A 27,382-nucleotide genomic window follows, 5' to 3' on the forward strand; every position below is an offset into this window, starting at 1 on the left:
TTGCCCCCGAACCAACGTTGCCAGGTTCAGCAGGATGCGGCTGGCTGGCTGCCTGTGCGCCATGGCTTTTGGGCCAAGTCACAACTTGTGGCACAAAGTTCTTAAAAATTGACGCACGCTTTGTTTCCTTTGCGTTTTAATTAAAAGTCCAATGCAAGTTGCAAGAAGGGATTGCGGAACGTTATGGTTATGACCATTGACCATTGGCCAGTTGAGCTTTGTTAAGCCATCTAAATTGGCTAAAGAGCTTGGACTCTTTGGCATCGCCGGTCGGTCACTTGGCAACAATCACTGCACCGAAGGGATGGGTGAAAAGATTTTACTCGTGCGTTACATGTGAGGCGGGTTTATTCATTAGTCAACTTTTCTCCTATCTGTTCTCTGTGGCAAAAAGAGGGAAAAACTTAAGGCGATAAACAATGAACAAAAAAGTTGTTGACCATAGCCAACATTTTCCTTTGATCCATAATTACAGGAATTTGTGTATTCTGAGTGCTTATATGCTTCGAGTTTAGTTACAGATACTTAAAAATCATTTGCATTACATACTAGTTTAAATGCCTTAGATTTATGGCTAGTTTTGAATATGATTTATGTCTAAAAAAAAGCAAAAAAATGTCACAAAATTAAGAGCCCGTTCTTTTCTTAAATCCATTGAACTATACATATGCATAAAATTAAATATCTTTACTTAAATAAAAAAAAATCATGTTAATTACGATATTAACACTACCTTAAAATTACGAGAGTAGCTACTCTCAATGTTTTTTTTCTAACAAATCGAATCCTACTCATCTTCACCCACTGAACCCTTTATGATTCCCTTACCATAATAAGCAGTGAGCGCAACCATTCGGGTGTCCAGATAGTTGTGCTCCACCTCGCACTGCTGCCCAACTCCACTTAGAGCGACCACCTGCTTCATATTGGCGTTGCGTGGCAGAAAGAAAGCTACGTCAGATGCCAGGCTACGGGACAGCTGCATCAGATTGCTCGCACCCACGGGCAGGAGATTAGTTTCGATGTCAAAGGTGGCCTGCTTTTGGTAGTCAGGACCACCCCAGGGCGGGCTGAGGAAAACCACATTTGGGCGCAGCTTTGTGGTGGCCGCAAACTGCAGAAAATCGGCGTGGATAAACTCGATCTTGTGGGCCACACCATAAATGCCGGCATTATGCTTGGCCATGGCCAGCTTCTCGGCATCGATGTCCACAGCAATTACGCGTCCACAGGTGTTTGCAAACTGAATGGCATTGCCGCCGCATCCACAGAAAGCATCTAAGATCACGTCGCAGGCCAGTCGGCGGGCCGTTTGTTTGGCAATCTTCTCGGGTGTCACCGAGAACCAGCTCTCGCGGTCCAGCCGAATGCCCTGATCGAAGCGGGAGAACAGCGAGAATCGCTTGACCCAGTACTTGACCATTTTGTTGTTATCCTCTTGCATGCACTCAGGCATCCTGGCCTTGTGTTTTTTTAGTTGCCCTTGCCGTCGTTTGTTCTTCTTAACAGAACCACTCTGAACGCCGTGCAGAGCCTCGTTTTCGCTGTTCTCCATGGTCAACAGATCCTCATCGTCCTCGCTATCGCTGCAAGATGGTTCGTACTGTGTCTTTTTTTCCTGTCTGTTAATAATATATGCCTTTGACGCAAATGATGTTGGCAATCCGAGAAGGCGCAGCTGTTGTTCCTCGTCACAATCCTCGGGATCGTTCTTGGCAGTCAAGTATGATTCGTTCTCCTCTTTCTCTCTTTGCTGTTTCGATTTTATTGGCTTATTTGTAAGGCTTAGGTTCTGTAAGTCCTGCTCAACATCTTCTGAGTTTTTAGCGACGACAAGGCCAAATGATTTGGCCAAATAGTGTTGGTAGTTCTCAAAGGCACAGCTAAATATATACCAGAACTTGTCACTGTAATCGCTGGCGTGCTTCTCCCACAGTTCCTTCCAGAGGCCTTGCTCCTCCGACGAGACCACGTCGATAAGATCTTTGTATTCAGGAAACCGCTTGTGCCACTTTTGCTCGAGCAGCTCATGCCCCTCACGCTGCCAGAATTCTTCCCAGGTAACGTTTTGAATGCCCTCCCAATTGCAATTATTCCAGCTGAAATCGTTACCAAAGAGCTGACTGAATATATAGAACTGCGGATTGGTTCGCGAAGTGGTCAAGTGGTGTGTGTTCATTTTTCGATCAGACCCCTCATCTCCAGCCTGCGAGTCAGCAAGTCTTCGGCTCTGTCGATGACCTGGATGTACCATAAATCGATGGCCGGTCTGTAGGTGGCACGTAGCGCGCTGAGATACTGTTTTTGGGCCAACGGATTGTTGGACAGGCTATTGATCTTGTCGTAGACTCCGCCGGCGGTCAGTTTGGTACCTTTGGGATGCTGCACATTATGTAGCACCACTTCGCCGCGCACAATGCAGTAGCGGCCGGCACTCACGCGATTTTCTACGACTTTGTCATGGGTAAGGCCAAGAATAAGCAAGGATATGGTGCCCTCGCTCAAGGAGTACTTCCTGAAAGGTGGAACATCACTGGTAAGGACCGGATGGATAGGTAATTTAGAAAAACTTACTTTGGCAGACACTTAACCCGCACGTTTTCCAGGCGGTACTGATTCGACTTGAACGCCAGCCGTCCAATTAATGCGCACTGGCCGTAGTGCAGGTTGTGATAGGAAGTTTCCAGCTCCAGTTCCTCCACCAGCAGGGTCTTGAAGAAGTAACAATACTTGGGCGCTTTCGAGGTAGAGACTTCTGGCACCAGGGACATAACTCTCTTGGAAAAAAAACCAAGAATTCGTAACAAAATCAAAACACCCGGAATGATAAACTCAACATGCTTGCTAGTGTGGCCAAAGTAATTAAACGCGATGTGACCCACCTATCGATAGCTTCTTGGCCAGTTATCGCCCTGCCTTTCTCATCACTAAAAACAGCGGCATTTTACTGTGTAAATTAGAATTTCTTAATAAAAACTGTAATAAGAACTGCTCACTATGTCTTTTATGAACCCCGTGGATATGGTGGATGAGGACGCCGCCGACCTGCAGTTTCCCAAAGGTAACCAACGCCTCACACTAACCGAAATCCAACTTACAAGTGAAACTGGATGAAACCTTTGGCTTCGAGTGCCCCAAAAGCGGCACTCCTCCACATTTTTACCACACTGAATTGCCTCTTTGCAGTTGAGCCACTGGGTCCACAGGTCAAGCAATTCATCCATGCACAGCAGGATGAACACACCAGGAACTCCATGGTTTTGTATAATCCGCACACGTTGCACAGGTACTTGGAGGAGGTGGAGGAAGTGCCGCGGGACAAGAATAGCAGTGTTCCATCGGCTACAAAGGATGCCAATCGTTGTGCCACATGTCGCTGCAGTCTCGCAGAGCCGTACATAAAGTGCTCCGAGTGCCTTGACACCCTGCTGTGCCTGCAATGTTTCTCACGTGGAAAGGAGGCATTTTCCCATCGCAATAACCACGCCTACATCATAGTCCGCGACAGCATACAGGTTTTCGCAGAGGAGCCACACTGGACGGCCCGGGACGAGCGCATACTGCTGAAAACACTTCGCACCCACGGCTATGGCAACTGGGAGGCGGTCTCCCAGGCTATGGATCAACGCCACGAACCCGGAGAAGTGCGACGTCACTACCACGATTGCTACTTTGGCGGGATATTCGAGCGGCTCCTTAATCTGCAGCATGCTAGGCACAGCTATCTGCCCGAGCGAATGCCTTATGTCTTCAAAATGCGCAGCTTGGATCCACCACGGCATGACGATATCGCCTCCATGCAGTTCAGACTAAGCGCAGGCTACCGCTGTGCAAGAGGAGACTTCGACACTCCGTACGACACCTCAGCAGAGAGTTTGCTATCAATTATGGTGGATCATAGGGGCGGGGATGACGACAACGAGACGCCTGAGAGTGAATTTGAGCGCGAAGTGACAGAGGAATTGCAACTCGGAGTAGTTCGGGCATACAACAATCGCCTCAGGTATGATCTTATAACAGTTAACTACCAGAAAGAATGTAATGATCCATTTTTACTCACAGAGAGCGCCAGCGTCGTTACAAGATAATGAGGCAACACGGTCTCATAATGCCCAATCGCAGCGTCAGCTGGATTTCCAAGTACGTTCACGCTTTTAGCAGCAATGCGAGTTGCATGCGTTTCCTGGGCTTCATGCAGATCTGTCCTGACCCCATTAAGTTCGATATGCTGCTGGAGTCACTGCGTTATTGTCGGGAGCTGCATAGCCAGCTGCACAAGCTATACGATCTGCGGGAGCACGGCGTTCGCACTCTTTTCGGAGCCAAACTATATGCCCGCCTGAGCAAAGAGCGTCAGCAGACTCAGAGATATTACAGCAGGCTGAAGCAAACAGATGCTTTCGACTGGCAGCAATTGGTGCAGCATTACGAGAGCAACAGGAGCGGTGATCCTGGGCCCCTGGCCATTAACTCAAAGTTATATGTCATGAACACGCGTCGAAAGGCTAGTCCCATTGAGATTGGAGGTGGGAAACACTTTACTCATTGCCTGACATCAACTTATTGTAACTTTTCTTTGTTCGCAGATCTTCCTGGTTATTCCAAACTGGATGATGGCGAGCGAAAGTTGTGCAGTGTGGCTCGTCTGGTTCCGCAGTCGTACTTGGACTACAAGAACCAACTCGTTACGGAGCAAGCAAAGCTCGGATATCTACGACTGGCCGATGCGCGACGCCTCATCAAAATTGACGTGAACAAAACGCGTCAGATCTACGATTTTCTGCTGGAACATGGCCATATCAGTAGACCACCATCCTATGGCTAGGGCTAATTTTTTCTCCATGTTTCACTTGTAAATTTCATGAATGTCGTCAAGTACCTAATTCTAAGCAACATCATCTGGTTTCTCTTCGTTCCAGAGTTCGAAAATGCCGAGACGCTGCTGATATCGGAGGTGCACATGCTTCTCGATCACCGCAAGCGACAAAACGAATCCGCCGACGAGGAGCAAGAGTTCTCCGAGGTCTTCATGAAGACGTACGCCTACACGGATAGTTTTCGGAAGTTCAAAAACAAGGAGACCATAATGTCTGCGCGAAGGTAGGGTAGCCAAACCGAACAATGCTCGAATGAGTACTAATATTAAATTATTTCAATTTCAGCTTGCTGATGCAGAAAAAGCTGCACAAATTCGAACTGGCCGCACTGGGTAATTTGTGTCCGGAGGCGCCCGAGGAGGCCAAGGCGCTGATTCCTTCACTAGAGGGTCGCTTCGAGGATGAGGAGCTGCGCCAAATACTTGACGATATCGGCACTAAACGCAGCTTACAATACTAACTACTACTACGTATAAATATAGCTTAGGTATGAAGTCATGGTCCACATAAACAATAAAGTCAAGAACAGCAAGAATTTTAATTTAAGGCAGAATACGCACTGTAACAACAATCAACAGAGTCTAATGTAATTATTACTTAGATAAAAATATTTAAATTGAATTTGCCGCTTGAAAGAATGGTTAGTCTAGTGTTGCCAGACCGCACACATGAAAGAACTTATCGAAACAGCCGTCACATCTGGCAACTATCTGAAACGCCCGCACTTGCAATTGTTTTCTTTTTCCTAATAATTGCAAGCAAACAATATTTCACAATGAACAAGGACAACTCCAGCATGAAAATGGATCCGCAGCTAGCCCTGCGCCTCCTGGCTGATGGCGGAGTGCTGGTCATCGCTGGTGTACCCGAGGGCACGGAATTCGGCATTGATCTATGTGCCTACACCATTGGTCCGGATTTCCGAGGCGTCAAGATGATTCCACCCGGAGTCCACTACGTATGGTGCTCCTCCCGTGGTCCCTACGGCGATGCAGCCCCTCGTGTTGGATTCGTGCACTTCTTCCATCCGAATGAGATTGTCGTACGAGAGTGGGACCACGAACTGGAGGAACTGCGCCCGCGGAGGATTGCCGAACCGGAAGTGGAGCGAGACCGAATCCGCAAAAACCTAGCCCAACTGGAGCGCGTGCTGGCGCCGTACGACTATCGTTACGTGGTCCAGTGGAAGGAACTCACCGGCAGCGTGACGGAGTCTTGCGTGGATCGCTGCCGTCCGACAGAAGGAACCATCCGTACGAACATCGAACTGCAATCCTGCCCGGACGCAGATCGGCCGCGAGGAGGAGCCGCTACTGGCAGCATAAGCCGCCGGAATGCTGCAGCTCGGCTGCTCTTAGATGAGAGCGAACTCCTGCCGGACCTTAAGCCCTTGGAAGGAACAGCTCCGCGCTTCACTATCGTACCCCTGCGTGTTCCACAAGATGCCCTGCCCGCTGACGTTTCCCGCCACGCCTTGGACTGCATCGATGCTATTGACAAACTGCTCGAAGACTTTGAAACGGCCGACGGACTCATTGAGGAATTGCAGTTGGCCTACGCGTTTTTCCTAGTGGGCTACTCTGTGGAGTCTCTGGCCCACTGGCGCAAGCTTCTGGGCTTGCTGGTTCACTCGCAAACGGCGGTCACAAAGCACAAGTTAACTTACATGAAATACAGCGAGGTTTTGGCCCACCAGCTGCCTCATCTGCCCGAGGAGCTGATGGTGCCTGGTCCGCAAAACACCGTCTACAAAGATGTACGCGAACTGCTGGTCAATCTGCATGCGGGCGGCTTAAGTGTCAGCGCTGAGCGGCTGAGCAAGCGGTTGGAGAAAAAGTTGGGATGGGAATTCGAGGGCCTGCTAGACGAGGATCCCGAGGACCAGCCTGTAGTCATCGAACTTCCGGAGGCCTAGGAGAAGAGCGCTACGCATGTGAAGTGTAATTCATATATTTGTAATACAATGGACTGAAACTGATCTATATTGATTTCTACTTTAACGCAGCGAGTGCTGGGTGCGCAAGTAATTCCACAGATCCCGAGCCGTGCGGATGCTGACCATGAATTGGCACAACTTGGTCTCGATCAGGCAGAGAATCAAGAACTTGGCTCGCTTGTCCTTCAGCAGGGACTGCAAGGAGTATGGCATGGACATGGGTTTTCTGTAGCCATAAGCGGCGCCACCATCACTCACCTCCTCGTTGTTCTCGGGACCATTCTCCACCACCGTCCAGAGTTCCTCCGACTCCAGATACGCCCGCACCGTCATCGACCAGGCCTTGTAGTTGTCCAAACCTTTGAGCTTCTCAATTTGCAGCTGCAGTGCCATATCTCCGAGACTCAAGCAACGTTTCGCAACTAAACCGCATTCGGCCCTTTGCTGTTTCTTTACCTTCGCCTCTTCCAGCTGTTGTCCAGATTTTCAAATATAGATATCTGAGTATTTGTATCTGTATGCACACGGCTTTTCCATTGTGCACATCAGCAAGCTGAAAACAATGGCCACTAGACCCACTTTTCGTGTTGCTTCTGGCCCAGCTCTGCATTCAGCTTAAGTGGACACTTCTGATTTGACGCAGAAGCGTTGTCGCTTTATGTGCCTGCCTGCTCGAATTTTCCGATGACCACAAAATTTAGTTTGGCATATACATATCTGTTCTGAGCAGCAGCAGTGCGCTTTCTAAGCTCGCAACTTTTGGATGCTTCAATACTTGACAGGTACGAATCTTAATTATCTTTGGACTGAATGTGGGATTAATCTCGATTCGATGCTATGCTTGATTAGCAAATGATAATGATAGAATAAAATGTCATTGCAAATCTTTATTGAAAACTTCAGTTAAAAACTAGGATATCTAATGGCAAAATTTCTCTATTATGCTGAATGCGTCAAATCAAGAAAGATGCACGATTGAAAGGATCACTTAAAATAAATCCGTCAATATGTAAAACAAACTAGTTTTATTGTTATTAATGGGCGACTTCCCAAAAAACTGATGAACTAATAGAGAAACTGCGTGTTGATAGGGAAACCTTCGTTTCTTTTCTACATTTTCAATCTTTCTATGATTGACTGTGACCATTTATACAAGCCCATAAAAACACGAGCCCCAAAACTCAATTAATAATAAATTGTGATGCCCAATTGTTGTTTTTTTTTATGATTTTTATTTGAAATGAATACGAATGTCAGTTTTAGCTGCTGGTTTCTTGTATTGCTGTTGTTGTTACGTTCAAGAATGTGGCTGTTGTTGTTGTTGCTGCCGCGGCTGATTTATGCTTAATTAACTTTCTGCACGGGCCTTTTCTATTCAGCGACTGCAAAATATTAGTCTGCCTTCTTTCCTCATTATTAAATTAAAAAAAAAACCAAAAGCGAAAAACAAAGACCATGCGAAAGAGCAGCGAATAAGCTCGTGCGAAAAGTCTCCAATAGCTGCTGCCCAGCTCATCATTCTATTTTCCTTCGCTAATCACGCAAACACGCTACAGATAACACTGTCGATGATGATGGTGTTGTTCTTGTGGAGAATCTGTGGGTTTGTTTACTTGACTTTGGGCTAAATCAATGTGATTTTGGACTGTCTGGTCTGTCGGGGAGTTTTGGAATCGGAATCTCTCGAGAGATGGTTAGTTGGGTGGTGGGGCGAAAAGTTCGAAATCTCTACAAATTACATAAGTGGTAGGCATAGAAAATATACAAGTATATATGTATACAATATATATATATATATACGTATATATATGTACCGTTGTTTTGTTTTGTATTCTTTTTGTTTCTTGTATTTAGCAACTACAAATACTTTTCTATATTATTAATATGTTTCTTTGTTGCGCAAGGTAAGAGATGATGAAGAAAATTGGTTTCGATTGCGATGGAGAACTCAAAACGAAAGGCGAAAAACAGAAATCCACCAAATTCCCGTTCGATTGTTCGTTTTCGTTTCATTTGATTTGACCATGCATGGGTGTGTGAGTATGAATATGAGTGCGAGTGTGAGAGAGCAAGGAAACGCTAAGAGAAAACAAACGGCTCGTATGCGTAATATGGGTGTCTGTGTGGGTGGTGGGTGTGTGTTTGTCTGCGTGTGTGTGTGAGTCTGTGCGGGTGTGTCGGTGTTATTGAACAGTACACTTACATACATACAAATTTAAGCTTAAGAATTCGTTTTGAATTTCGCTTAACTAACATTCCTTTTTCTCATTTAATATAGTTTTTAGCTTTTTGCGTCTTTCATTCTGTTTGCTCATTTCGTTTCGTTTACTCCATTTACGTTTTATTCATGTATTAAATTTAAATTAATTGCTGTATTTTTTCCTTACATTTTCGACTTTATGTTTTACTTTTACTTTTGCGCTTATTAAATGGTTTTTCGTTTTTATTACCTCGTTCTCACGTTTATTATTGGCTTAAAATTAAAGTTGTATTTTACGTGTTGCTGTCGTATTTAAAGTTTGTTTTAAAAATTAATGCATGCCAACTCGATGAAATTTGCTTTGTGATTTACTCGTGTGATTGTTACTCAATTTTCGTTTAGTGTTTCGACTTTCGTTCTTTTCCTGCTTGTGTTGTTTTAAGGTGTTTTGTGGTTTAAATGAATTTTATTTGTTTTGTTTTTCTTCTCATAATTAAATATAATATTTATTCAAATATAATAAAATGCTTGGTTTCTCGAATGCAAAAAATTCAAATGTAGTAGACTTGATGTTGCAGTTTTCTAACGTTAAGGAGCCAATTTGCGAAGCGACGCCAACTTAATAGTACCGCGAATTTTTTATGTTGCGATTCGATTCTGGGCCGCAGCAACAGCCGCGCCACGCCCACCAGGCCGCCCAATTTTCAAACATTTAGCTTGGTTTGTTGTTTTTTTCTTTTCTGTTTTTGTGCTGTTGTTTTCCATGCTGTTTATTGTTGATGACAAATTGTGGTCCTGCTGGTTTGCTTGTTGTTTTCATGTTGCAAATATGTTGATTCACATACGGGTGCTGCTGTTGTGGTAAATCGACTGCCATGGTTGTCGTCGTTGCCGGGAAGTTGTTGTTGCCGCATTGGTTCCATGTTGTTGTTCTCGAAGTTGCTGTCGTGTTGTTGTGGTTGCTTTTGTTGTTGTTGATTTTGTTGTTGTTGTATGCATATATATTATATGGTATTATATTTACTTTAGAAGGTATATAATGTGTTTTAAATGGAAGGGCGGGGGTTTACTTAAATTACGACACGTCCTGATCCTCAACATCCTGGATTTGCTCTTTGGGCTCGCCATCACCTGCGTTGGGGTCTACTTCTTAGTATAATATTTAGAACTTAATAACGGAGCCGAACAAATGGGTGATATTACAACTTACCTTCTGCCTGCATATCGGACGTCCATAATGTGAGGTTGTCGCGCAGCAGCTGCATGATGAGTGTCGAGTCTTTGTAGCTCTCTTCGCTCAGCGTATCCAACTCGGCAATGGCATCATCGAAAGCGGCTTTCGCCAAGCGGCAAGCGCGGTCCGGCGAGTTGAGAATCTCATAGTAGAACACCTGCAAGGATTTGGACATATATATAGAATACATAAGACGACATCGTATCTCTTCTTCAATCATCACTCACCGAGAAGTTCAATGCCAAGCCCAAGCGGATGGGGTGTGTTGGTGGCAGATCGTTCATGGCAATATCGCTGGCCGCCTTGTAGGCAATCAGCGAGTTCTCTGCCGCATCCTTGCGGTCCGAGCCGGTGGCGAACTCGGCCAGATAGCGATGGTAGTCGCCCTTCATCTTATAGTAGAATACTTTGCTTTCGCCGGATGTGGCGCATGGAATGAGATGCTTTTCGAGCACGTTCAGTATATCCGAGCAGATGTCGCGCAGCTCCTTCTCCACCTGTCCGCGGTAGGTTTTGATCATCTCCAATTTCTCCTCGGCCCCCTTGTTCTCCTCCTTCTGTTCGATCGAGGTGATGATGCGCCACGAGGCACGGCGTGCTCCAATCACATTCTTGTACGCCACCGACAGCAGATTTCGCTCCTCGACGGTCAGCTCTACGTCCATGGAGGCGACCTTCTTCATGGCCTCCACCATTTCTGTAAATGAGGACATAACAAATGAAAGGTGTGGTCTTTAGTATAAAAGAGTAAAAGTTTATAGTAATTTAAGGGATTGCCCATTACCTATCAATTAGTTTAATCATTAGTTCGCATATATGTATATTCATTCTGCATTTCCTAAGGAAAATATACATCATAAAACAAATACTTCATTTGAGTGAGTAAGAAGTAGTTTTTATGATGTAATTTAAGCAATGCTATCAGACGCTATTTTATCAAAAATTTCGTAGAATACAAATGTTTATATGATTGTTCATATAACATTTGAATTGCTTTCATATATATCATGTTAAGATTTGGAATAAAAGCAAAAATTTGAATTGGAAAACCAAACGTATATGTATACATACATTATATATATTTTGCGTAGATAAATTTATCCAAGGTATGGAAGGCTTGTTATCTGGACTTTCCTCCCGCTTGTCCTTCTCCCCCCGCGACAGTCTAGACTACCTATTTTCCATTTCTTATCGGCGACACGCCCAATCCGCGATGATATATAAGTTATGCACATATATTTATGCATAAGTTGGCGTTGCGTCTACGCCCGATTTAGCTGGTTTTGTCATACCAATACCAATACGGGGCAATCCAATCAGCCGGTGATAAGGGCGGCTTCCGCCACATTGTTGCATCCAATCCTATCGGCCCCATCGGACATCTCTATCTGCGTCTGCATCACCATCTAAAACTGCGTCATGAATCACATGTTCGGAACTCAACACGGAAGCAAGCAAGGAGTTCGTATATCAAACTAAAGTGAAAAGGTCGGTTAAGAGCTGATATCATTAGGCGCTTTCATTTCCTTTTTCGAGTCAGTCAATTCAAGTCGAAATATATTTCGAGGTTCATTTAAATGCTTTTTGGGCATATGATTAGTATTTTGAATTATAAAAGATTAGTTTTTGTTATCTGGCCAAAGGAAATGTAAGATATTTCCGAGCCAAATCATCTAAATTATCATTGCAGTGCTGTCTGTTTGGGTAAAAGCAGTTGCAGGCTAACTATCTCGGGCATATCTGGTTGATAACAATACAGAGCTATGCTATACTATACAAAATATTGTAATTGTAGCGCGTTTGCTGACTTGCACTGTCTGCCCTCTTTCTCGCTCGCACCCGCTGCCCGTCAGCTGCTGACGTATTTCGCACACCAACACCCCCCCACACACTCATACACACACAAAGGCATCGGGACATTTGCCGACTGTCTGCTTAGCTTATTAGTGCGATTTTTGTTGTAGCACGTATTTGTGAAAAATAGCCAATAAAGTTGCATGATTCACGAATATTTGTGGCTGCGATTGAACTTCAAACATTGTTGTTCGCATTGGCGGGCTGCTTGAAACCAATGTGTATGATGTGCACACGCATTTTACAACGCTTGCCAGCGCTGCTGAGTTACGCATAAAAAATGAACTTGAAAGTGGATTGGGGGGAAAAGAGGGGGAAGCACAGTTGGGCGGTGGCTGGTATCCTTGCTGCTTTAAAAGTATACAGCACATGTTGCTTAGTAGTAAGTAATCCACAACCAATTATGAGACATGCGCGTCAGACCAGTCACTAAATAATGTACATATAGCAAGGCGAAAATCAATAAACGCGTCCCAAAAATAAAGACCCAAGTCCCGCGGGCATGATAAATCATTTGCGGAACCACGAAGTGGTAAAAAGAAATGTATGGAAACTTCTCGAATCATCTGAACATTCAGGAGAAATTGCAAAGTTCACGAAAGACTAGCAAATATGAGAAAAGTAGTTAGATATTTCCAACAAAATTTTGGGAAAAATAGTATGGAATATACATTCTAAGTACATTCTTGAGCAGTGGAACTGTATTTGCAAAGTATTTTTGATAATTTTTCTTATGAAAAATTATTAATCTTTTTCGTAAACAAGTTGATTGCAAAAATGAGTATGGTCATTTGAAATGCGTTGTTTTTCCAAGAAATAAGTATTGGAATTTGATAAACTGGCGACAACCCTGCAATGGCAACCCACCACCACCACCCAGAAGTACAAAGAAGTCACGCGAGCTGGAATGAAAGATTAGGACGAAATAGGGAGCAAAAGGAATGGGCAGGATTTTCCACCCCCTACTACCAACACGCCCCCAGCGATCCACCCCCTCCCTTATGAGACGCCTGTGGGTGTGTCATGCGCTCGTGTGTGTGTGTGTGTGTGTGTGAGTGCGCGTGCTTTTGTGTGTGTGTGTGAGTCGCATAAGGGCGCAGCAGCTGAAAAAACATGCGCACATACCGTTACAGCGGGCAGAGAATGTGTAATTAGACAAAGGAAGCAGCAACAACAGCGCCTAAAATGGTGCAATTTGAGCTAAAAGCGAGCAACAAACAAAACACACCTAACACCACCCCCACCCACCGCCCATCAATCAACCGTATGTATGCTACTTTTTCCACTCAGTTTTTTTTTTTGTCTGCCTTTTGCGCATATTGACGACATTGACGAGAACGAACATCAACGGAAAAAGCAGCGCGCGACCTCGAAAAAAATGTAGATAGAACGCAGAGAGCGCAAGATGGAAAGAGCATGGAGCGGAGGATGGCGGGGGGGGGGGGTGCAGGGGGCAGCACCTGAGAAAGCACACTTAAAGGCTGACGTTAATGTGTGCAGAAAAGAGGAGCAGGGGTGTGAAGAGGAGCGGAGATCAGGGGCGGAGAGGGCGAGGTAAGTTCAGATTGGGGGCGCAGACATTGCCGGCTGGCGGCTTCGCCGCTCCGCTTCGCTCTCCACCGCGCTCTTTCTCTCTCTTCGTGCGCAATGGTGTTGGTGCTCCAGCATGAGCTCCACCGCAAAATGTCCGAGTGTGACAAGGCCAACGCCAAGTACACCGATGGGCGAAAATAAGAAGACAAACATGTGATACAGACACAAATATCCCCACCAGTGGTGTATGTATGTATGCCCTGTTTGTGTGTGCTAATAGTTGATTGACTTCTTTGCCGCCGCCACCGCCCGTTAATGTTGTCAGTTTTGCAGGCAATTAGTTGCAGAGTACTGTTGCAATTATTGTTGCTATATTCGCTGCCCAAGTACAGCAGCAAAAAGAAACGGCAGACGGAGGAATCGCCAAATGTTTGTTAACTTTTTACAGCCACTGTGCAGCGTCGCCGACACTCTGACACACTAGCCATCTCGTTTTGACGCACGCAGAGTTTATGGCAATTGGTTAAGCGCGCGCTTTTTGCAAATGCCGAATTTGCCGTCCCCCTCCAACTGTGACTATCTTTGCATTTTGAGCTGGCTTTTTAATTAATTGGAGTATTTTTAATTAAATATAAGCAAAGGCTGCAACAAAAGCAACAAAAATAATAAAAACCGCCCTGCGGACACTCATCGGCACACTCACACCTCCATGCAAACACACACACACACTCGCGCATGCATACATGCGCAAAAGCATGAGTAATGCGAGAGTAACAGAAGAAGCAGAGAAAAATTTTATATTTCCTTTTTTTCGCATTATCAGACAGGGTTGCCTAGTGGCCGCATAACTGCTTGCAACTAGCCGCAACTAATTTGCATAAATAAAGAATTAAGCAATAGGCAGAAAGTGAGAGAGGGAGACAGCCGGCGACACAATCGATTCATTCATCGATTTTTCGCAGCAACGGCATGGTGACGACGCCGCTGCTGCTGCGCATGAAAAGCACATTTCGTTGAAAAGGGGGGAGAGGGGTCTGAGAGAGAGAGGACTGCCCCCTACCCCTGCCCCACAATCATTGATTTTGGGTGTGGAATAAGTGTATTTAACAAACTAGAATCCCCGAAAAATGTGTCGTTTCTAGAAAGTTACGCCTTGACAACTACTAAGAAAAAAGAACGCGAACTGGAAACAACTGCAAACAGCCCTTAGCAACCAAGGAAGAAAATGAAATGCTAGCTGCCGCGCAGCCCTCGCTGGCAACGCCAAATACACAAAATTTTCCCCTTCTAAACTAATACTATATAGTTCCAAAAAAGAAAGAGCGGGGGAAGAAAAGCAAACTATTTGCTGTAAATTATAATACGCAATTCCGTTTCTTTCTCTTTTTGTGCAAAACCACGCGAATTTTTGCCGGTAAAAATCAGGTTTTACACTCTATTCATCTCTTTTCGTTCTTCCGACGCTCTGCTTCTTCTTCGGCTTCTTCCTCTTCTTGCTGTTTCCTCCATCTCCCGTATTTCTCCCGTCTTTTCGCAAGAAATACTACTCATCGCGACGCTGCGTCGCTTCGACTGCAGCTATAGCGATGAAAATTGAAAATTTCCATCGTTTTCTCTGGAAAAAAAAACCTTTCAATTGGCAAATTCGGCCGAAAAGCGGAGCTCTAGACTTTTCAACGACCACGCGACGACGCAATGGATCGGGAAGACAAAAAAAAATCCCAGGCGACCCCTCCCCAAAAAAGTTGGCGCTCCTCAGTCGAGAAAATTTTTTCCCTACTCTACTCGCATTTTTCTACCGTTTTCTACCATTTTTTTCGGAATCACTACTCACCGTCGTAGCGCTCAGCCTGTTCGGCAAGCTTTGCCTTGTACACATTGTTCTCGCGCTCAGTCATTGTGTTGAAGCCTTTTCGGTTAAATTAATCCACAGAAAAAATTATTTAAATGCTCCCGGTACGTGCGGCGTCGATTTTGCTTGCTGCCTGTGATTCGTCGCCTTCTTTTTTCTCTACTTCTCGAGCGGTGTGACCGTATCGGGCGGCGGTTGAAACACTAAAATTGATGGGCGATGGCCTAATGACGGCCTTAAAAACGCATCACGCGTACCGTGCGCATGCGCATGCGTTGGTGGTAAAATCGGATAAATTTCAATTTAGATTGTATTGCTATTTGAATATTACTTGCGAAAATCCGTTAAATTTAAGCTTTTATTTGGAAGTTTTAAAATGTAATAGTAGATTGACATATTTAAAAAAGCTATAGCTTTTTTTATATGTTGCATTATTTCAATACATGAAGCAATGTCATTAGTACAGACTCACACCTTTTCTGTGCAATTCAAATTGCTAGTAGTCATGACACAACCCACATGCACTGTAGCCTATCGATAGTTAGTTTCGATAGTTTGCGATTGGAGTATACATTTTAAATTTTGAAGTGTGACCGTTTTTATAATTTAAATAAAAGTTTTTAAAAACAGTTATTTATTAATGGCTTAATATATTATTTCTAATTTATAAAAATAAGCTACGAAATGCTCTTATTTAATTTCGAAGTCCGGAAGTGGTTATTTTGGTGTGCTTTGGTCACACTAGCTTTAATGTTGCAAAAAAGTTGGGGAAAAACGACATTTGATATGGGAAATATGTTAAGAAACTAAACCGCCAGGTCTTGCAGCAGCCACCAGAATGAGTCTCAACCTGGGCGGCTGGATCCACAGCTTCACCGTTACGGACACCCAAGAGCACAAGGGCGGCTACACAATATACAAAATCACCTCGATTGTAAGTCGTTTTTTGGGGGGCAGATGAACAGTGCCAAATAGTATACCTCACCCACTTTTAGGTCTTCCCGAGGTCGGTACCTCAGGCTCTGACCTGCCTGGTGGTGTGGAAACGGTTCCACGATGTCAAGCGGCTGCATCGCGAGCTTAGCCGGCGCCACAAGAGTCTCCAACTACCCGGCAAGTTGCCCGTGCCCACAGATAGCACATATTTCAAGCGATTCGATGCGGCAGTCATCCAACGGCGAAAGGAGTACATCCTGCAGTTATTAGACTTTGCAGCCCAGCATCCGGCGCTGTACAAGTGCTCAACCTTCACGCAGTTCTTCCAGGAGACGCCATCGCCAAACGGATCGCCGCTCAAGAAGCTATATGTGGAGCGATCCCTGCGGCTGCAGACGGAAGACAATGGCTGCGGAGGTGGTGGTTCGGAAACAGGAACTTGCGCTGGAGCCATAGCCGACATTTGCGATAAACTAGACTTGCCCTATGACCCACACGATGCGGGGGGCATCACGCCTCTAGATCCGCGCTGTGATAAGGAGCAAACGAACAATGAATCCCAGGCCAAAGAAACTGAAACCGAATTAGAAAAGAAACAGGAGCCCAAGGCAGATGTAGCGCCATCCAAGAGGGATTATCTCCGCCTTCTGACGCCTATGGCTTCCATAGAAAGCGACGACAGCGACTACATATATGAGGCGGCTCTAGAGTTCAGTCATGCCGTCCAAGCGGAAGTTAACCTGGAGTATGCCGAAGCCCACGAGCGTTACAAGCATGGTGTGGACCTGCTGCTCAATGGTGCCAAGCAGGATAGCAGTGAGGAGCGCAGATTTATAGCCAAGGCGAAGATAGCCAAATACTTGGCGCGGGCTGAGGAGATACACGCAAATTTCCTGGCCAACGACTGTCCGACGAAGAAGCTGCAGTTCCAGCTCTCGCTGGACACGACAGACGACGGTAGTGCGACCCATTTGGAGTGCCCCTGGAATCAGTTGGCACGCTACAAGGTGCTGCAGGTTCTCCAGGACCGTGTGATGCAGGTGCAGTGCGTGACGAAATCCCAGCAGCCGGCTGCCATTATGAAGGGCGTCGAGAAGCCGGCCAGTCACTCGCTGACCCAGAGCATCTTTCTGCCCCAACAGGTGGCGTACATGGTCCAACTGCTGGCCTACTTCCAGTCGGAGCAGAAGATTTTCCTGCTACTGCGGCAGGCGGAGGGCGGCAGGTTGTACGATTACCTGCAGAGCTACACGCCCACGATTAGTAAGAGTGTCAATTATGGAGAGCTTTTTCCTTCGGACCAGCCGGAGCCGGAGGAGAAGGAAGCAGAGGTGCAACCTCTGACTTCGGACAGCGACGTCAGCGATTTGGTTCGCAGCTCCCAGCAGCTTTTAAAGTCCGTAACCAGCACGCTGAGCAATTTGCAAGCGGGAGTCGTTACGCCCAAAAGAAATAAAAAGGTGGATCAAAATCGCATCCGAATTAAACCCATTCCGGAGCAGTGCCTGCGTCAGTGGGCTTGCGAACTGGCCATCGCCATACACAGTCTGCACGGCAAGGGCGTCATCCTGCGAGATCTGCACATGGGCAACATCTTACTGGGCGCCAAGGGTCAGCTGCTGCTGACCTATTTCTATCAGAACGAGGGTCTAACCTCGGACGACAACTATGTGCACAAGGCGCTGAGCTTGGAGGCAATGGCTAATCACTTTGTGGCACCAGAAAGACCGCTCACTTTCCGCTCGGACTGGTGGAGCTACGGCGTGGTGCTCTATCAGCTCCTGCTGGGAGTGGTAAGTTTAGAGTACTCGATTAAAATTGTTTGGATAATAGCAATCTGCTTCTTTTCCAGCCCTACAAAGTCACGCACCCGGGGCAACTGGACCTCTACGGTTGTGTTCAGTATCCTAGTGAGTCGTTGGAGATTTCAGATCATGCCAAGGATCTGCTGGAGCAACTGCTGCAGCTTTCTCCGGAGCTACGTTTGGACTACGACCAATTGCAGGCTCATCCATTCTTCAAAGGCATCGATTGGCAGGCGGTTTTGGAGCAGGGAACTGAGTCAACGTGAAAATAGGCACTATTTGCTTTGCTATTGAGTCCATAAAGTATTTTCTTATTTCTGTACTGTACCTGAAATCCCATTTGTGATTCCTTGCTCAGTTCTCATTGGCATTGATTTTGATTTCTTTCAAAGAATCTGAAGTCGCTCCACAGCGATTACTTATGATGTGAATCTGCTATATTACTTTTAATGCTTGTCTCCAAGAACAAGTGTATAACCATATGTTTTTTATGACTTTTTTATGTTATTCCTTTTTTGAATTGGAAGCTGATCAATTATTGGTACAAAATACGATTTATTTAAACGTCTATTATATACATTTGCAAAGTGTCCTAGTGTATGTAATTGCTTACAATTAGAAATTAAACTAAATTGAATGTAGTTGTAACAAAATTTGCAAGACGTTTTACAAAATTAGTAAGTAATAAATTTGTAAGGCCAAATGAGCTAGTATACAATATAAAAAGCACTTTATTGTCTAACTACACAACAGCAATTGGAACTTAGCCTACGAGTAGGATAACTAAAACTAAGTTTGTTGGGCAACGAAGTGTCCCAGTGGGAGGGAGGTCACTCGTCACCCGTGTTTTGGTAAGGCACATTTGGAATGCATTCTGGGGGCGGGGCTCTCGTTGCAGAGCCCCTAGCCCTGGATTAACCTAGACTTAGACTGGAGTAACCGCATTATGATTTGGCAAGACTTGTGGATTCCGTTGTTGTTGCAACTTGCGTCATTAAACCTAAAAGGAACCTATGGCAATATGGAAACAGTGGCCAGAAACTGCGTGGGACTGGCCAGAAAAACTCCAAGGGAGTGGAAATATGGACTAAAGACAATATTATCAAATTAAATATCAAATTTCTGGACTCTCCCCAATTTTTGAATGCAACTAGTTTTAAGTAAACCGATGATGAATTCTACTACTTATGAGGCTTTATCTTTGGGAATCCGCTTTTCTGGAGCCCCACTTTCAGTCGGAGAAACACAGTTGGAAATGCTGCACACTCCACGCCCCCATTCCTTCAAAATGGCCGCCGGAAACGGGCGTTCGGCGTGGTGAGGGGCGTGGCCCAGCGTCGCTGATGTTGTTGCTGTCGCCGGTGTGTGAGCATTTCTCTCAGTGCAAAAAAGGCGGCAGGACGTAGCTCTGTGCCTGCTGCGGCTGTTGCTGCTGGCCGACCTCCTCGCTCTTGATCACAGTCTGCATGCCGCCGCTGTCGTTGTCATCGCTGCTGGTGCCGCCCGCTGATGCGGCTCCTCCCGTCGCCGTGGTCACATAGTGCTGGCCCTGCGCCTCCACCAGGTGACAGCTGGCGCCGGGACTCAGCTCCAAACCAGCGCCACTCTGATGGCACTGCAGGTGCACGTATTTGGCCTCCTCGGCGCTCAGGTACTTGCCATTGAGTTGCTGCTGCTGCTGCTGTTGTTGGTGGGCATGGACGGTGACCAGTGTGCCGTCGGCCAGTTGCTGCTGCTGGGCGGTCTGCAGTTCCGCCGTCTGATAGCTGCCGCCATTGGCCACCGACTCATCTCCGTTTCCGGCCACCGAAACGGATGTGGCGCCCATCTCCATGCGCGTGGGACTGCCGTACTCGTAGTGACGCATCGGGAAGAGCTGGCTTTCGTGCACATAGGCACCGTACTGGCCGGAATAGGTGCCATACGGACTGGCCGCCGGCGAGAGCAGGCTGAACTGGGGCGTCAGCTCGTAGGGCGTCTGGTAGCTGGTCCAGCTGTCCATGCTGCCCGGCGGCGTGACCGTCGTCGTCTGCGGATAGCTGGTGAATGGTGGGGCTAGGGTTCCGGGATTCAGTGTCGCCGTCGGCGGCGTGCTCGTCTTGATGTAGCCCGTCTTGCGCGGTGGCTCGTGCTTGCGCCATTTGGCCCGTCGGTTCTGGAACCACACCTGCACACGGGATTCGCTCAGATTCAGCTTTATGGCCAGCTCCTCGCGGGCGAAAACATCCGGATACGGAGCACGTTCAAAGGCACGCTCCAACTCCTCCAGCTGGTAGGCAGTAAAGGTGGTTCTGAAGGGAAAAATGGAAAGTAACGAGGATTAGGTGAAAGTCTGAATGGGTTTCGTGCAGAAAAAATTAAAAAAAAAGCTAATATTCAATCTATAGTATCTATTTATATTAAAAAAGAGTTATAAACTGAAACTATATTTTAGAATATTAGAAAATATATCTATCTGCTATCGGTACTCATTATCTGATAATTAGCCCCCCAGATTGCACGGGATTCCGTGCGAGTTGCTAGCAATGTCCTTACTCCAAATTACTCATACGTCCCGTGGTCACGGTCATAAATAGTAAGTGCTATCATCTTGTGCCACATAATTTCATTGATTTCCCGTCGTTAAATTAATTGACAGCTTACCTCGTCTTCTTCTTCTTGATGCCATTGGGATCGCCCTTCTTCTTGCTGCTGCTTCCGTCCTTTTTGGCTGCAGGAGCTGCCACGCCCCCCGCTGTGCCCGCCGCCCCCTGAATGCCAACGCCTGCGGAGGAGGAGGAGTTGGCGTTGCCGGTGCCATTGGTGGTGCCATTTACCACCGTGGAGGTACTACTCGGCGGAGTAACTCCAGCACCACTCGCCTCCAACTGCGAGCACATCTCATCGGGCTTCTTGAGCTTGCCCCCGGCGGATCCTCCGTTGATCATGACGGGTGAGGAGTCCTGGAGCAAGCCATCACTGCCATGATCCAAATGGTCCAGATGATGCGGACTGCCGCCGTACAGATGCTGCAGCTGCTGCGGCTCGTACTGATCCTTCGGCGACGAGGAGTAGTCCAGCTTGCCATTGAGCGGATGATAGTCCAGGATTCCCACCAGCTGTTGCTGCTGCTGCTGCTGGGAGGATTGCTTGTGCAGCAGGATGCCATTGTGGCTGGGCGGGGGCGTGGCCGTGTAGTGGTGATGGTGTTGATGGTGCTGCTGATGCTGCTGCTCCACCAGCTTCTGCGGCGCACTAATGTACTCGTACTTCTGGCTGGGCGAGTAGCAGCCCATCTTGTTGACGAAATCCAGCTTGGTCACATAGTTGGGCGATCCTCCAGCGCCGCCAGAGCCTGTTCCTCCTGCTCCGCCATTCGGCAGTATGGTGTTGCAGTCGGGCAATCGTTGCTGCTGCTGATGCTGCGGCTGTTGGCTGCACAACTCGTGGACACTGCCCAGCATCACGGGGTGCATGGCCGTTGTGGTGGGCATCAGTGGCTTGGCGCCCAGTGGATTGAGTGGCCCGCCGCCGAACTCCCCGAAAATGGGATCATCGAAGCTATCGTGCTCCATTCTCCTCCGCGACCTTAATCCTTGGAACGCACACAAATAACACACACACTTAGCACACAAGACACTAACTAGCTACAACACTTTTGCCACTGCGACACTTTCAATCCATTTAGTGTATTTGGATGATTTTGAACTCGATTATCGCTGCTGAGTTTCGAAATCAATCAGTTGTTAATTGCATTTGGCAAGCACATAACTGGGCTGCTGTTGCTACTTTTCTATCGGTTAGGATGTGGAATATATATATGTATATATATGGGAGTAGAGCCGCACGCTCACCGCTCGAGTCTTTGGCCTTAATTGACTCGGCTACTGGCGATGATTGTCCTTTTATACCGGCGCAGGCGGCAGCGCAGCAGCAGCGCCGGCAGCGACCAATCGCATCGCTCCGTCGGCCGCCATTATCGCTGTGCGAAAGGGACGGCGCATGCGACCGCCGCTCAGTGCGTTTCATGCTGGCGCGTGTGACTTTTCCGCTTACCCAGCGATTCGACGATTTTCCATTCAGCGGGGTGTGGTCTCCCCTGCTTTGCGATTTTTTCTTCTTTTTTCTGTTCTTTTTTTTGACTGGGTCTAGCTGCCTGGGTCCAGTTTTTGGTCTTCAGCTTCGCAGGCACACGGCTACCAGCAGATCGAGATGTTCTGGGAACGGAAGAGCACGACGGGATGATGGGGTCCTGGGAACGGGACTTGCACCTCCAGTGGCTCTCAGTTCTTAGACCGCATTTAAGGACTCTAATGGCACGCTAATCTTATTGTTACCCTACTATTGAATTATGTTTTATTTGGATTTTTATTATAATGAGGATATTTCTTTCAATAGATAGTTCATTATGGGGATATGTTCTTAATATCCCAAATATAGTGTCATAAAAGCATAGTCATATTAAGAGAGTTCATATAAATGAACTGATTTCGTTCTGCTTACGTTGCAGTTACAAACTATCGCATACCTATTAATATCGATATGGTCTATGATCCGATATATGGTGATAATGTATCAATATGATTGGGGGACGAAATAAGAAGATTCTTGAACGGTTTGAAGGATCAGGTATATACCTGACATATAGATAGTATACTATATACTTAACTATCTTTTCAAAAGTTTTCTATTTCAGAACGGTTTATTAAACTAGTGGGAATAGTTATAGCCATATTAAAGCATTCAATGTTGGCGGAGAGATGAAAATTACTATGTTGTTCACTTTCTGATCGTATCACAGATAAAACCTAAAAAGAGGGTTTTCAATATACACTATATTTCCATATGCACTTATGTACAATCCCAATTTAGCGGCTTCTTGTTGGTGATAATGCATTGATACAGATTAGTTTCGCCTGAAGTTAAGAGAGAGCCCATCTATTTGGCGTCCACCTCATGGTCATCGCCATCCGTAACAATGCACCTTCATCGTCACACATGTTGGACGAACAATTAACTTCTAGCCGAGGAATTCCGATGGTCGTGGTTCCAATTGGACTCATGAGGGTGGTTCGTTTCGAGGTTGCAACCCCTGTAAGGCAGCGACTTGGTGGCACGCTTGTGACCTTCTTCGTCCACTTCAGCCCGTTTCCACACCCTGCCTGCTCGATCTTCCCACAGCGCGTGTCACCCTCTCAAGGATTGGCGTGGTGCCCTTTCCTCCAGTTCGCTGTTGCGTGTGACCTTTTGGCCAGATGCTGGTACTCCGATCGCGGCGAGGTGGGCACTTAGTCAGGGGCTAAGTTATGGCTCATTTGGACAGATCCGAAGATTTCACGGGGCATTTGAATGGGAAGTGGGAAGAAGATTGCCGAATTATGTGGGCATTGCAATCGAAGAGGGTGAAAGTGGGTAAAGCGATACATTCACATTGAGATCGGTGATCTTTAGGAGTTAGTTATTTAGATATTTACTAAAAAAAAAAATATGAAAATACTTCTAACAAATTCAATGGCCAAATACAATCATCATCAATCCAAATTGAAGTGCAAAGTTGGTGATAATATTTGAAAATAGATCTTTTGAGATAAGTGGGAGTTGAGGAATGGATAGCTTAATAATTTGGGATCTGATTAAGTACCTGATGTCAAATGAATACCAATTTGTTAAACCATTAACTTTTTCTTAGTTGATAAGGAAGTAAAGTGTTTTGATGTCTTAATTAAGACAAAGTTGCACAATCCAATGGCAAAGTTCTGTCCTCAAAGACCGACCCGCATTGATCGAATGAAAAACAGCAAGGAAACTTCAGCTTCCCAGGAATCCGAGCCCACAAAGGATCCACAAATTTTCCCATCATAAGCGACCAGCGGGTTGGAGGAAGAAAATCCCTCGAATTCCAGGCGGAAACCACATCAAAATCTCATTCACTCACAGACGCAACCGGACGATTCGATACTTTTTGGCCTGGCAGGTTCCGAAATGCGGGCAAAGTCGAAGTCTCTGGGAGAATGGACGCGGGGCACGCGATCAGAGCCGAAAGATGAAAACAAATAAATACACCCCATACTGTGGGTACTGGGTCGCGACCCAGAAACTGGGAGGGATGGTATCCGAGGGCAGCGAAAGGAGTCGGGTCCTCGTTGCGTGTGAATAATCAGACAGTATTTTGCATTAGCCAATGTGCCAATTATGTGGGTCTGGCTTCAAGGATTCCAGCAGAGGGAGAGGATTCGGAAAGCAGGATGAGGGGTAGCAGCAAGGACACAGTCAGGGTGGGGAAATCAAGGAGCGATGATAGCATCTCGAGTAAGATCAAAAGTTAATTACTCGTGATCCTCGAACCCAAGAAGGTTAAGGTATAGTAAAGGCAATCACTGGTTTTCAAATGAGGCAGACGATAAATAAGCGGGGAAATCTAAGATATCTGAAAATATCTTTATAAGCCAGAAAAAAAGAGTTGGCAAACTGCGGGTAGGTTTTCTTTTTAGATTAAGATTGTCTTTATATAGGTAGTTTAGTTGTTAAAAAGGATAAAATGGGCTTGTAGCTAATAACTTTTATATTATCACTATAAAGCTAATCGCATTAAGTTTTTATAGAAATTTTAAATATCTTCAAACTTAAATATTTTTGAAATTTTAAATACTGATATGTTAATGCAGTATCCAACTGTTTGTAAGTTTAGCATATATAGTTATAAACTTAAGGGATATTTAAAACAAAAACGGCTTTATGCCACAAAGACTCAAAACTCTTCCATCTATTAATATAGTATATTAAAGTAAATTTAAACCCTTCATCTATTGGTATAATACATATGTACATAAAAGTGAATCCAGCTTAGATCATCTATGAAAATGACTTTTTTGGTACAGTCGCCACTGTTTGGCCAAGTGAGCGCCTAAGCTTTTGTTGAATATTTTGTCATATTTTTTCCATAACCATTAAGATACACACACTGGCAGGCGGAAAGACAGACAGACAGACGGGGTAGACAGATACTCAAGCCCATCGCCACCATCACCATCATCATCATCATCATCGTATCCACACTTGTCCCACCGAGATGACAGTCCATCCTAAGTAGCGATATCACCACAAACAGCGACCACAGTCGAAAAAAAAACATGATATACTGATATAATATAACATAAATCATAAAATAACATGGCGATCTTTTAAATATGATATGATATGTGATCTATTTTTCAAAAACAAAGGATTTTGTAATATAAAACACCTATTCCCTTTATAACATTATAAAGATCTCCAAAAAGTTGGTTCTGATTAGTGGAGCATATTAATCGTTTTACATACGATAGGTCTATATTTCCAGGTTTAAAAGTCCCAGATTCTTTCGGTGCAGTAGCATCACCGACATTCCCTCATCCTCCGTGACAGCGGCATTATCACATTGTATTACGATATCAGCGGAGACAGCGACGACATTCTGTGGCGTGCCCCATACACTCGTACATCGGCTATATCTACTATATCTTTTTCATGAGGCAGCGATGTGGATGCGCGCCATGCCCGCGTCGCCCATACCCATTCCCAGTCGGGTTTACTTGGTTCGGCGATTGTGATCAGTTCGCACAACGAAATTCCAATATGGCGGACGCAAGTACCGCTACACGGACGCTCACACGGACGCACACTAGTGCAGGAGTGAGGAGCACCGTTCACACATACAGATGCGCCCAATTAAGCTTCGTTAAGATCAATTTAAATCCCGCATAAAATATCAAATAGTTTTTGTATTTTAGTTCCACTTCTGACTCGGCTGTCGCTATTCGTTCTCGCTTTCAGCGTTCAGTGGAAAACAAGAAAAAAGCGAAAAACAATGAATGAAAGGAGGAAAAACCTCGACTTATGAACGTGAATACACTGAGCGAAAAGTTAACAGAAAGCTGAGAATGTGACGAATGTTTGCAAGGTATGAAGAATAATAATTGGTACTTCAATCTCATCACATCTGAAATAAATCTTTTCATAATGACCTTTTTAAAAATATGCTATTTTAGAAAAACTGTATTTGAGGTTAACTCTAAGTAATCAAAATCTTTTCGAACTTCTTAAATGGTATTCTTAGAAATGCTTGTTCTTAGTTTTCAATTCAACGTAGAAATCCTACAAAAATGTAAGTTTTCAGTGCACATTTCAAAATCTACTGCCCACGAGACAAAGTCTGCAAGTCGACCCGTAGCCATAGCTGTAACCGGACCGCTCCCCCAGCCATCCAGTCAGTATCTGACCTGACAAAGACATATAGTTTTTTCCCCATTTTCGTTTCGTTAATTCTCCATGGCACTTTGGGGTCCACACTTGCCTGGTACTTGGTACTTGCTGTTCTTGCTCCTTCCAGTCTACCCCCTTTTTATGATGATATTGTATGTACATACATATATATATATATATACTAGAAGGGGGCGGATGTGAGACGTATGCGTATTTCGTAGCTGACATCTGACCCACGATCACAAACGTCCACTCAAATTGGTTTATGCATTTTGCTTTCTGCCGCAGCTGTCTTATGAATTTGCCATCATTTACATGAGATTTTTTTTGGGCATGACTGTACCCAAGATCGGAGTTCAAGAATTGTGGTGGGAGTAGGGTATTAAATACATTCCTTGTTTGTAAAATCAGTGTGTATATAAATTCATTTCGAATGCCAGATAATTAGTAAATAGACTTTCTCAGACATTAAACATGGAGGAATGCATAATGTGGTAAGTAAATCATGATGATAACTACAAAATTGTTTATTAACATAGCATCAATTATTCTGAAAAGCTAAAGTATGTTTAACATTTTCTAGGAGATAGCTCATCATATATTCCTTGAAAGGACTTATTGTTAAATCAGAGAGTTTATTCCACTCCAGAAAGCATTTAGGGACCAATTTGTCGCGGCATAATTGTTGAATAACCAGCCCGAGTACACCCACCCACAAATCCGACTTGAAGCTTAATCCAATCAAAGGGAAAGTGAGAGAGGACGCCAATAAATTAAAGGCAATCACAATTGCTAGTGCATATCAGCCGCGATATATGGGGCATTTCACTATATGGGATGGGGAGATGATATGGCTGAAGATGTCAACTGATGGGCCTGGCCGGTGTAATTCGCTTTGGGGCTTCTTGGGGCTGTCGATGCACGAAAAATCGCAA

General features: G+C 45.4%; 7 protein-coding genes across 12 annotated transcripts; 3 read left to right on the forward strand and 4 right to left on the reverse strand.

Moving 5' to 3' along the window:
- Window positions 1-326: 326 nt before the first annotated feature.
- On the reverse strand, window positions 327-2,345 carry LOC6616630 (trimethylguanosine synthase). Its single transcript, XM_032723434.1, has one exon. The coding sequence runs from the start codon at window positions 2,252-2,254 to the stop codon at window positions 788-790; it is 1,467 nt and encodes a 488-aa protein (XP_032579325.1). The 5' UTR covers window positions 2,255-2,345; the 3' UTR covers window positions 327-787.
- Window positions 2,346-2,886: 541 nt separating this feature from the next.
- Window positions 2,887-5,427, forward strand: LOC6616631 (DNA-directed RNA polymerase II subunit Rpb4). 3 transcript variants are annotated; one of them, XM_002040952.2, is made up of 5 exons: window positions 2,888-3,061; window positions 3,187-4,003; window positions 4,063-4,526; window positions 4,587-4,852; window positions 4,920-5,007. In XM_002040952.2, the coding sequence occupies exons 1-4, from the start codon at window positions 2,998-3,000 to the stop codon at window positions 4,823-4,825; spliced, it is 1,584 nt and encodes a 527-aa protein (XP_002040988.1). In that variant the 5' UTR covers window positions 2,888-2,997; the 3' UTR covers window positions 4,826-4,852; window positions 4,920-5,007. The 3 variants fall into 3 exon arrangements, with proteins under 3 accessions (XP_032579322.1, XP_002040988.1, XP_032579323.1); XM_032723431.1 differs by having other exon boundaries at window positions 2,887-3,061; window positions 4,063-4,852; XM_032723432.1 differs by lacking the exons at window positions 3,187-4,003; window positions 4,063-4,526; window positions 4,587-4,852 and adding an exon at window positions 5,163-5,427 and having other exon boundaries at window positions 2,907-3,061; window positions 4,920-5,100.
- Window positions 5,428-5,566: 139 nt separating this feature from the next.
- LOC6616633 (protein AAR2 homolog) lies at window positions 5,567-6,971 on the forward strand. The gene is made up of 2 exons (XM_002040954.2): window positions 5,567-6,817; window positions 6,883-6,971. Exon 1 carries the CDS (start codon window positions 5,653-5,655, stop codon window positions 6,790-6,792), a length of 1,140 nt encoding a protein of 379 aa, XP_002040990.1. The 5' UTR covers window positions 5,567-5,652; the 3' UTR covers window positions 6,793-6,817; window positions 6,883-6,971.
- LOC6616634 lies at window positions 6,812-8,704 on the reverse strand. The gene is made up of 2 exons (XM_002040955.2): window positions 7,072-8,704; window positions 6,812-7,008 (listed from the first exon to the last, which is right to left on the reverse strand). Exons 1-2 carry the CDS (start codon window positions 7,204-7,206, stop codon window positions 6,874-6,876), a joined length of 270 nt encoding a protein of 89 aa, XP_002040991.1. The 5' UTR covers window positions 7,207-8,704; the 3' UTR covers window positions 6,812-6,873.
- A 428-nt stretch (window positions 8,705-9,132) lies between these two features.
- LOC6616635 (14-3-3 protein epsilon) lies at window positions 9,133-15,684 on the reverse strand. 4 transcript variants are annotated; one of them, XM_032723437.1, is made up of 4 exons: window positions 15,469-15,684; window positions 10,475-10,944; window positions 10,224-10,404; window positions 9,133-10,144 (listed from the first exon to the last, which is right to left on the reverse strand). In XM_032723437.1, exons 1-4 carry the CDS (start codon window positions 15,530-15,532, stop codon window positions 10,089-10,091), a joined length of 771 nt encoding a protein of 256 aa, XP_032579328.1. In that variant the 5' UTR covers window positions 15,533-15,684; the 3' UTR covers window positions 9,133-10,088. The 4 variants fall into 4 exon arrangements, with proteins under 4 accessions (XP_032579328.1, XP_032579327.1, XP_032579326.1 ...); XM_032723436.1 differs by having other exon boundaries at window positions 9,133-10,156; XM_032723435.1 differs by having other exon boundaries at window positions 9,133-10,159.
- Window positions 15,685-16,223: 539 nt separating this feature from the next.
- Window positions 16,224-18,972, forward strand: LOC6616636 (ribosomal protein S6 kinase delta-1). Its single transcript, XM_032721648.1, has 3 exons — window positions 16,224-16,420; window positions 16,482-18,215; window positions 18,275-18,972. Exons 1-3 carry the CDS (start codon window positions 16,325-16,327, stop codon window positions 18,491-18,493), a joined length of 2,049 nt encoding a protein of 682 aa, XP_032577539.1. The 5' UTR covers window positions 16,224-16,324; the 3' UTR covers window positions 18,494-18,972.
- Window positions 18,936-22,087, reverse strand: LOC6616637 (homeobox protein Hox-A3). The gene is made up of 2 exons (XM_002040958.2): window positions 20,871-22,087; window positions 18,936-20,518 (listed from the first exon to the last, which is right to left on the reverse strand). The coding sequence occupies exons 1-2, from the start codon at window positions 21,779-21,781 to the stop codon at window positions 19,606-19,608; spliced, it is 1,824 nt and encodes a 607-aa protein (XP_002040994.1). The 5' UTR covers window positions 21,782-22,087; the 3' UTR covers window positions 18,936-19,605.
- Window positions 22,088-27,382: the final 5,295 nt, after the last annotated feature.

This window comes from Drosophila sechellia, chromosome 3R (genome assembly GCF_004382195.2).
Source record: "Drosophila sechellia strain sech25 chromosome 3R, ASM438219v1, whole genome shotgun sequence".
In the NCBI taxonomy this organism is placed as follows: domain Eukaryota; kingdom Metazoa; phylum Arthropoda; class Insecta; order Diptera; family Drosophilidae; genus Drosophila; species Drosophila sechellia.

Excerpts from the sequence above, each read along its gene's own strand:
- LOC6616637 (XM_002040958.2), bottom strand. The coding sequence starts at position 21,781 with ATGGAGCACGATAGCTTCGATGATCCCATTTTCGGGGAGTTCGGCGGC. Across the intron at positions 20,519-20,870 it reads ATCAAGAAGAAGAAGACGAG|AACCACCTTTACTGCCTACC; the intron begins GTAAGCTGTCAA and ends TTTTCCCTTCAG.
- LOC6616635 (XM_002040956.2), bottom strand. The coding sequence starts at position 15,532 with ATGACTGAGCGCGAGAACAATGTGTACAAGGCAAAGCTTGCCGAACAG. Across the intron at positions 10,405-10,474 it reads GCTTGGCATTGAACTTCTCG|GTGTTCTACTATGAGATTCT; the intron begins GTGAGTGATGAT and ends AAATCCTTGCAG. Across the intron at positions 10,163-10,223 it reads GTCCGATATGCAGGCAGAAG|AAGTAGACCCCAACGCAGGT; the intron begins GTAAGTTGTAAT and ends TATTATACTAAG.
- LOC6616636 (XM_032721648.1), top strand. The coding sequence starts at position 16,325 with ATGAGTCTCAACCTGGGCGGCTGGATCCACAGCTTCACCGTTACGGAC. Across the intron at positions 16,421-16,481 it reads TATACAAAATCACCTCGATT|GTCTTCCCGAGGTCGGTACC; the intron begins GTAAGTCGTTTT and ends ACCCACTTTTAG. Across the intron at positions 18,216-18,274 it reads ATCAGCTCCTGCTGGGAGTG|CCCTACAAAGTCACGCACCC; the intron begins GTAAGTTTAGAG and ends CTTCTTTTCCAG.
- LOC6616630 (XM_032723434.1), bottom strand. The coding sequence starts at position 2,254 with ATGGTACATCCAGGTCATCGACAGAGCCGAAGACTTGCTGACTCGCAG.
- LOC6616631 (XM_032723431.1), top strand. The coding sequence starts at position 2,998 with ATGTCTTTTATGAACCCCGTGGATATGGTGGATGAGGACGCCGCCGAC. Across the intron at positions 3,062-3,186 it reads CGACCTGCAGTTTCCCAAAG|TTGAGCCACTGGGTCCACAG; the intron begins GTAACCAACGCC and ends GCCTCTTTGCAG. Across the intron at positions 4,004-4,062 it reads GCATACAACAATCGCCTCAG|AGAGCGCCAGCGTCGTTACA; the intron begins GTATGATCTTAT and ends TTTTACTCACAG.
- LOC6616634 (XM_002040955.2), bottom strand. The coding sequence starts at position 7,206 with ATGGCACTGCAGCTGCAAATTGAGAAGCTCAAAGGTTTGGACAACTAC. Across the intron at positions 7,009-7,071 it reads GTCCCGAGAACAACGAGGAG|TCCCTGCTGAAGGACAAGCG; the intron begins GTGAGTGATGGT and ends TACTCCTTGCAG.
- LOC6616633 (XM_002040954.2), top strand. The coding sequence starts at position 5,653 with ATGAACAAGGACAACTCCAGCATGAAAATGGATCCGCAGCTAGCCCTG.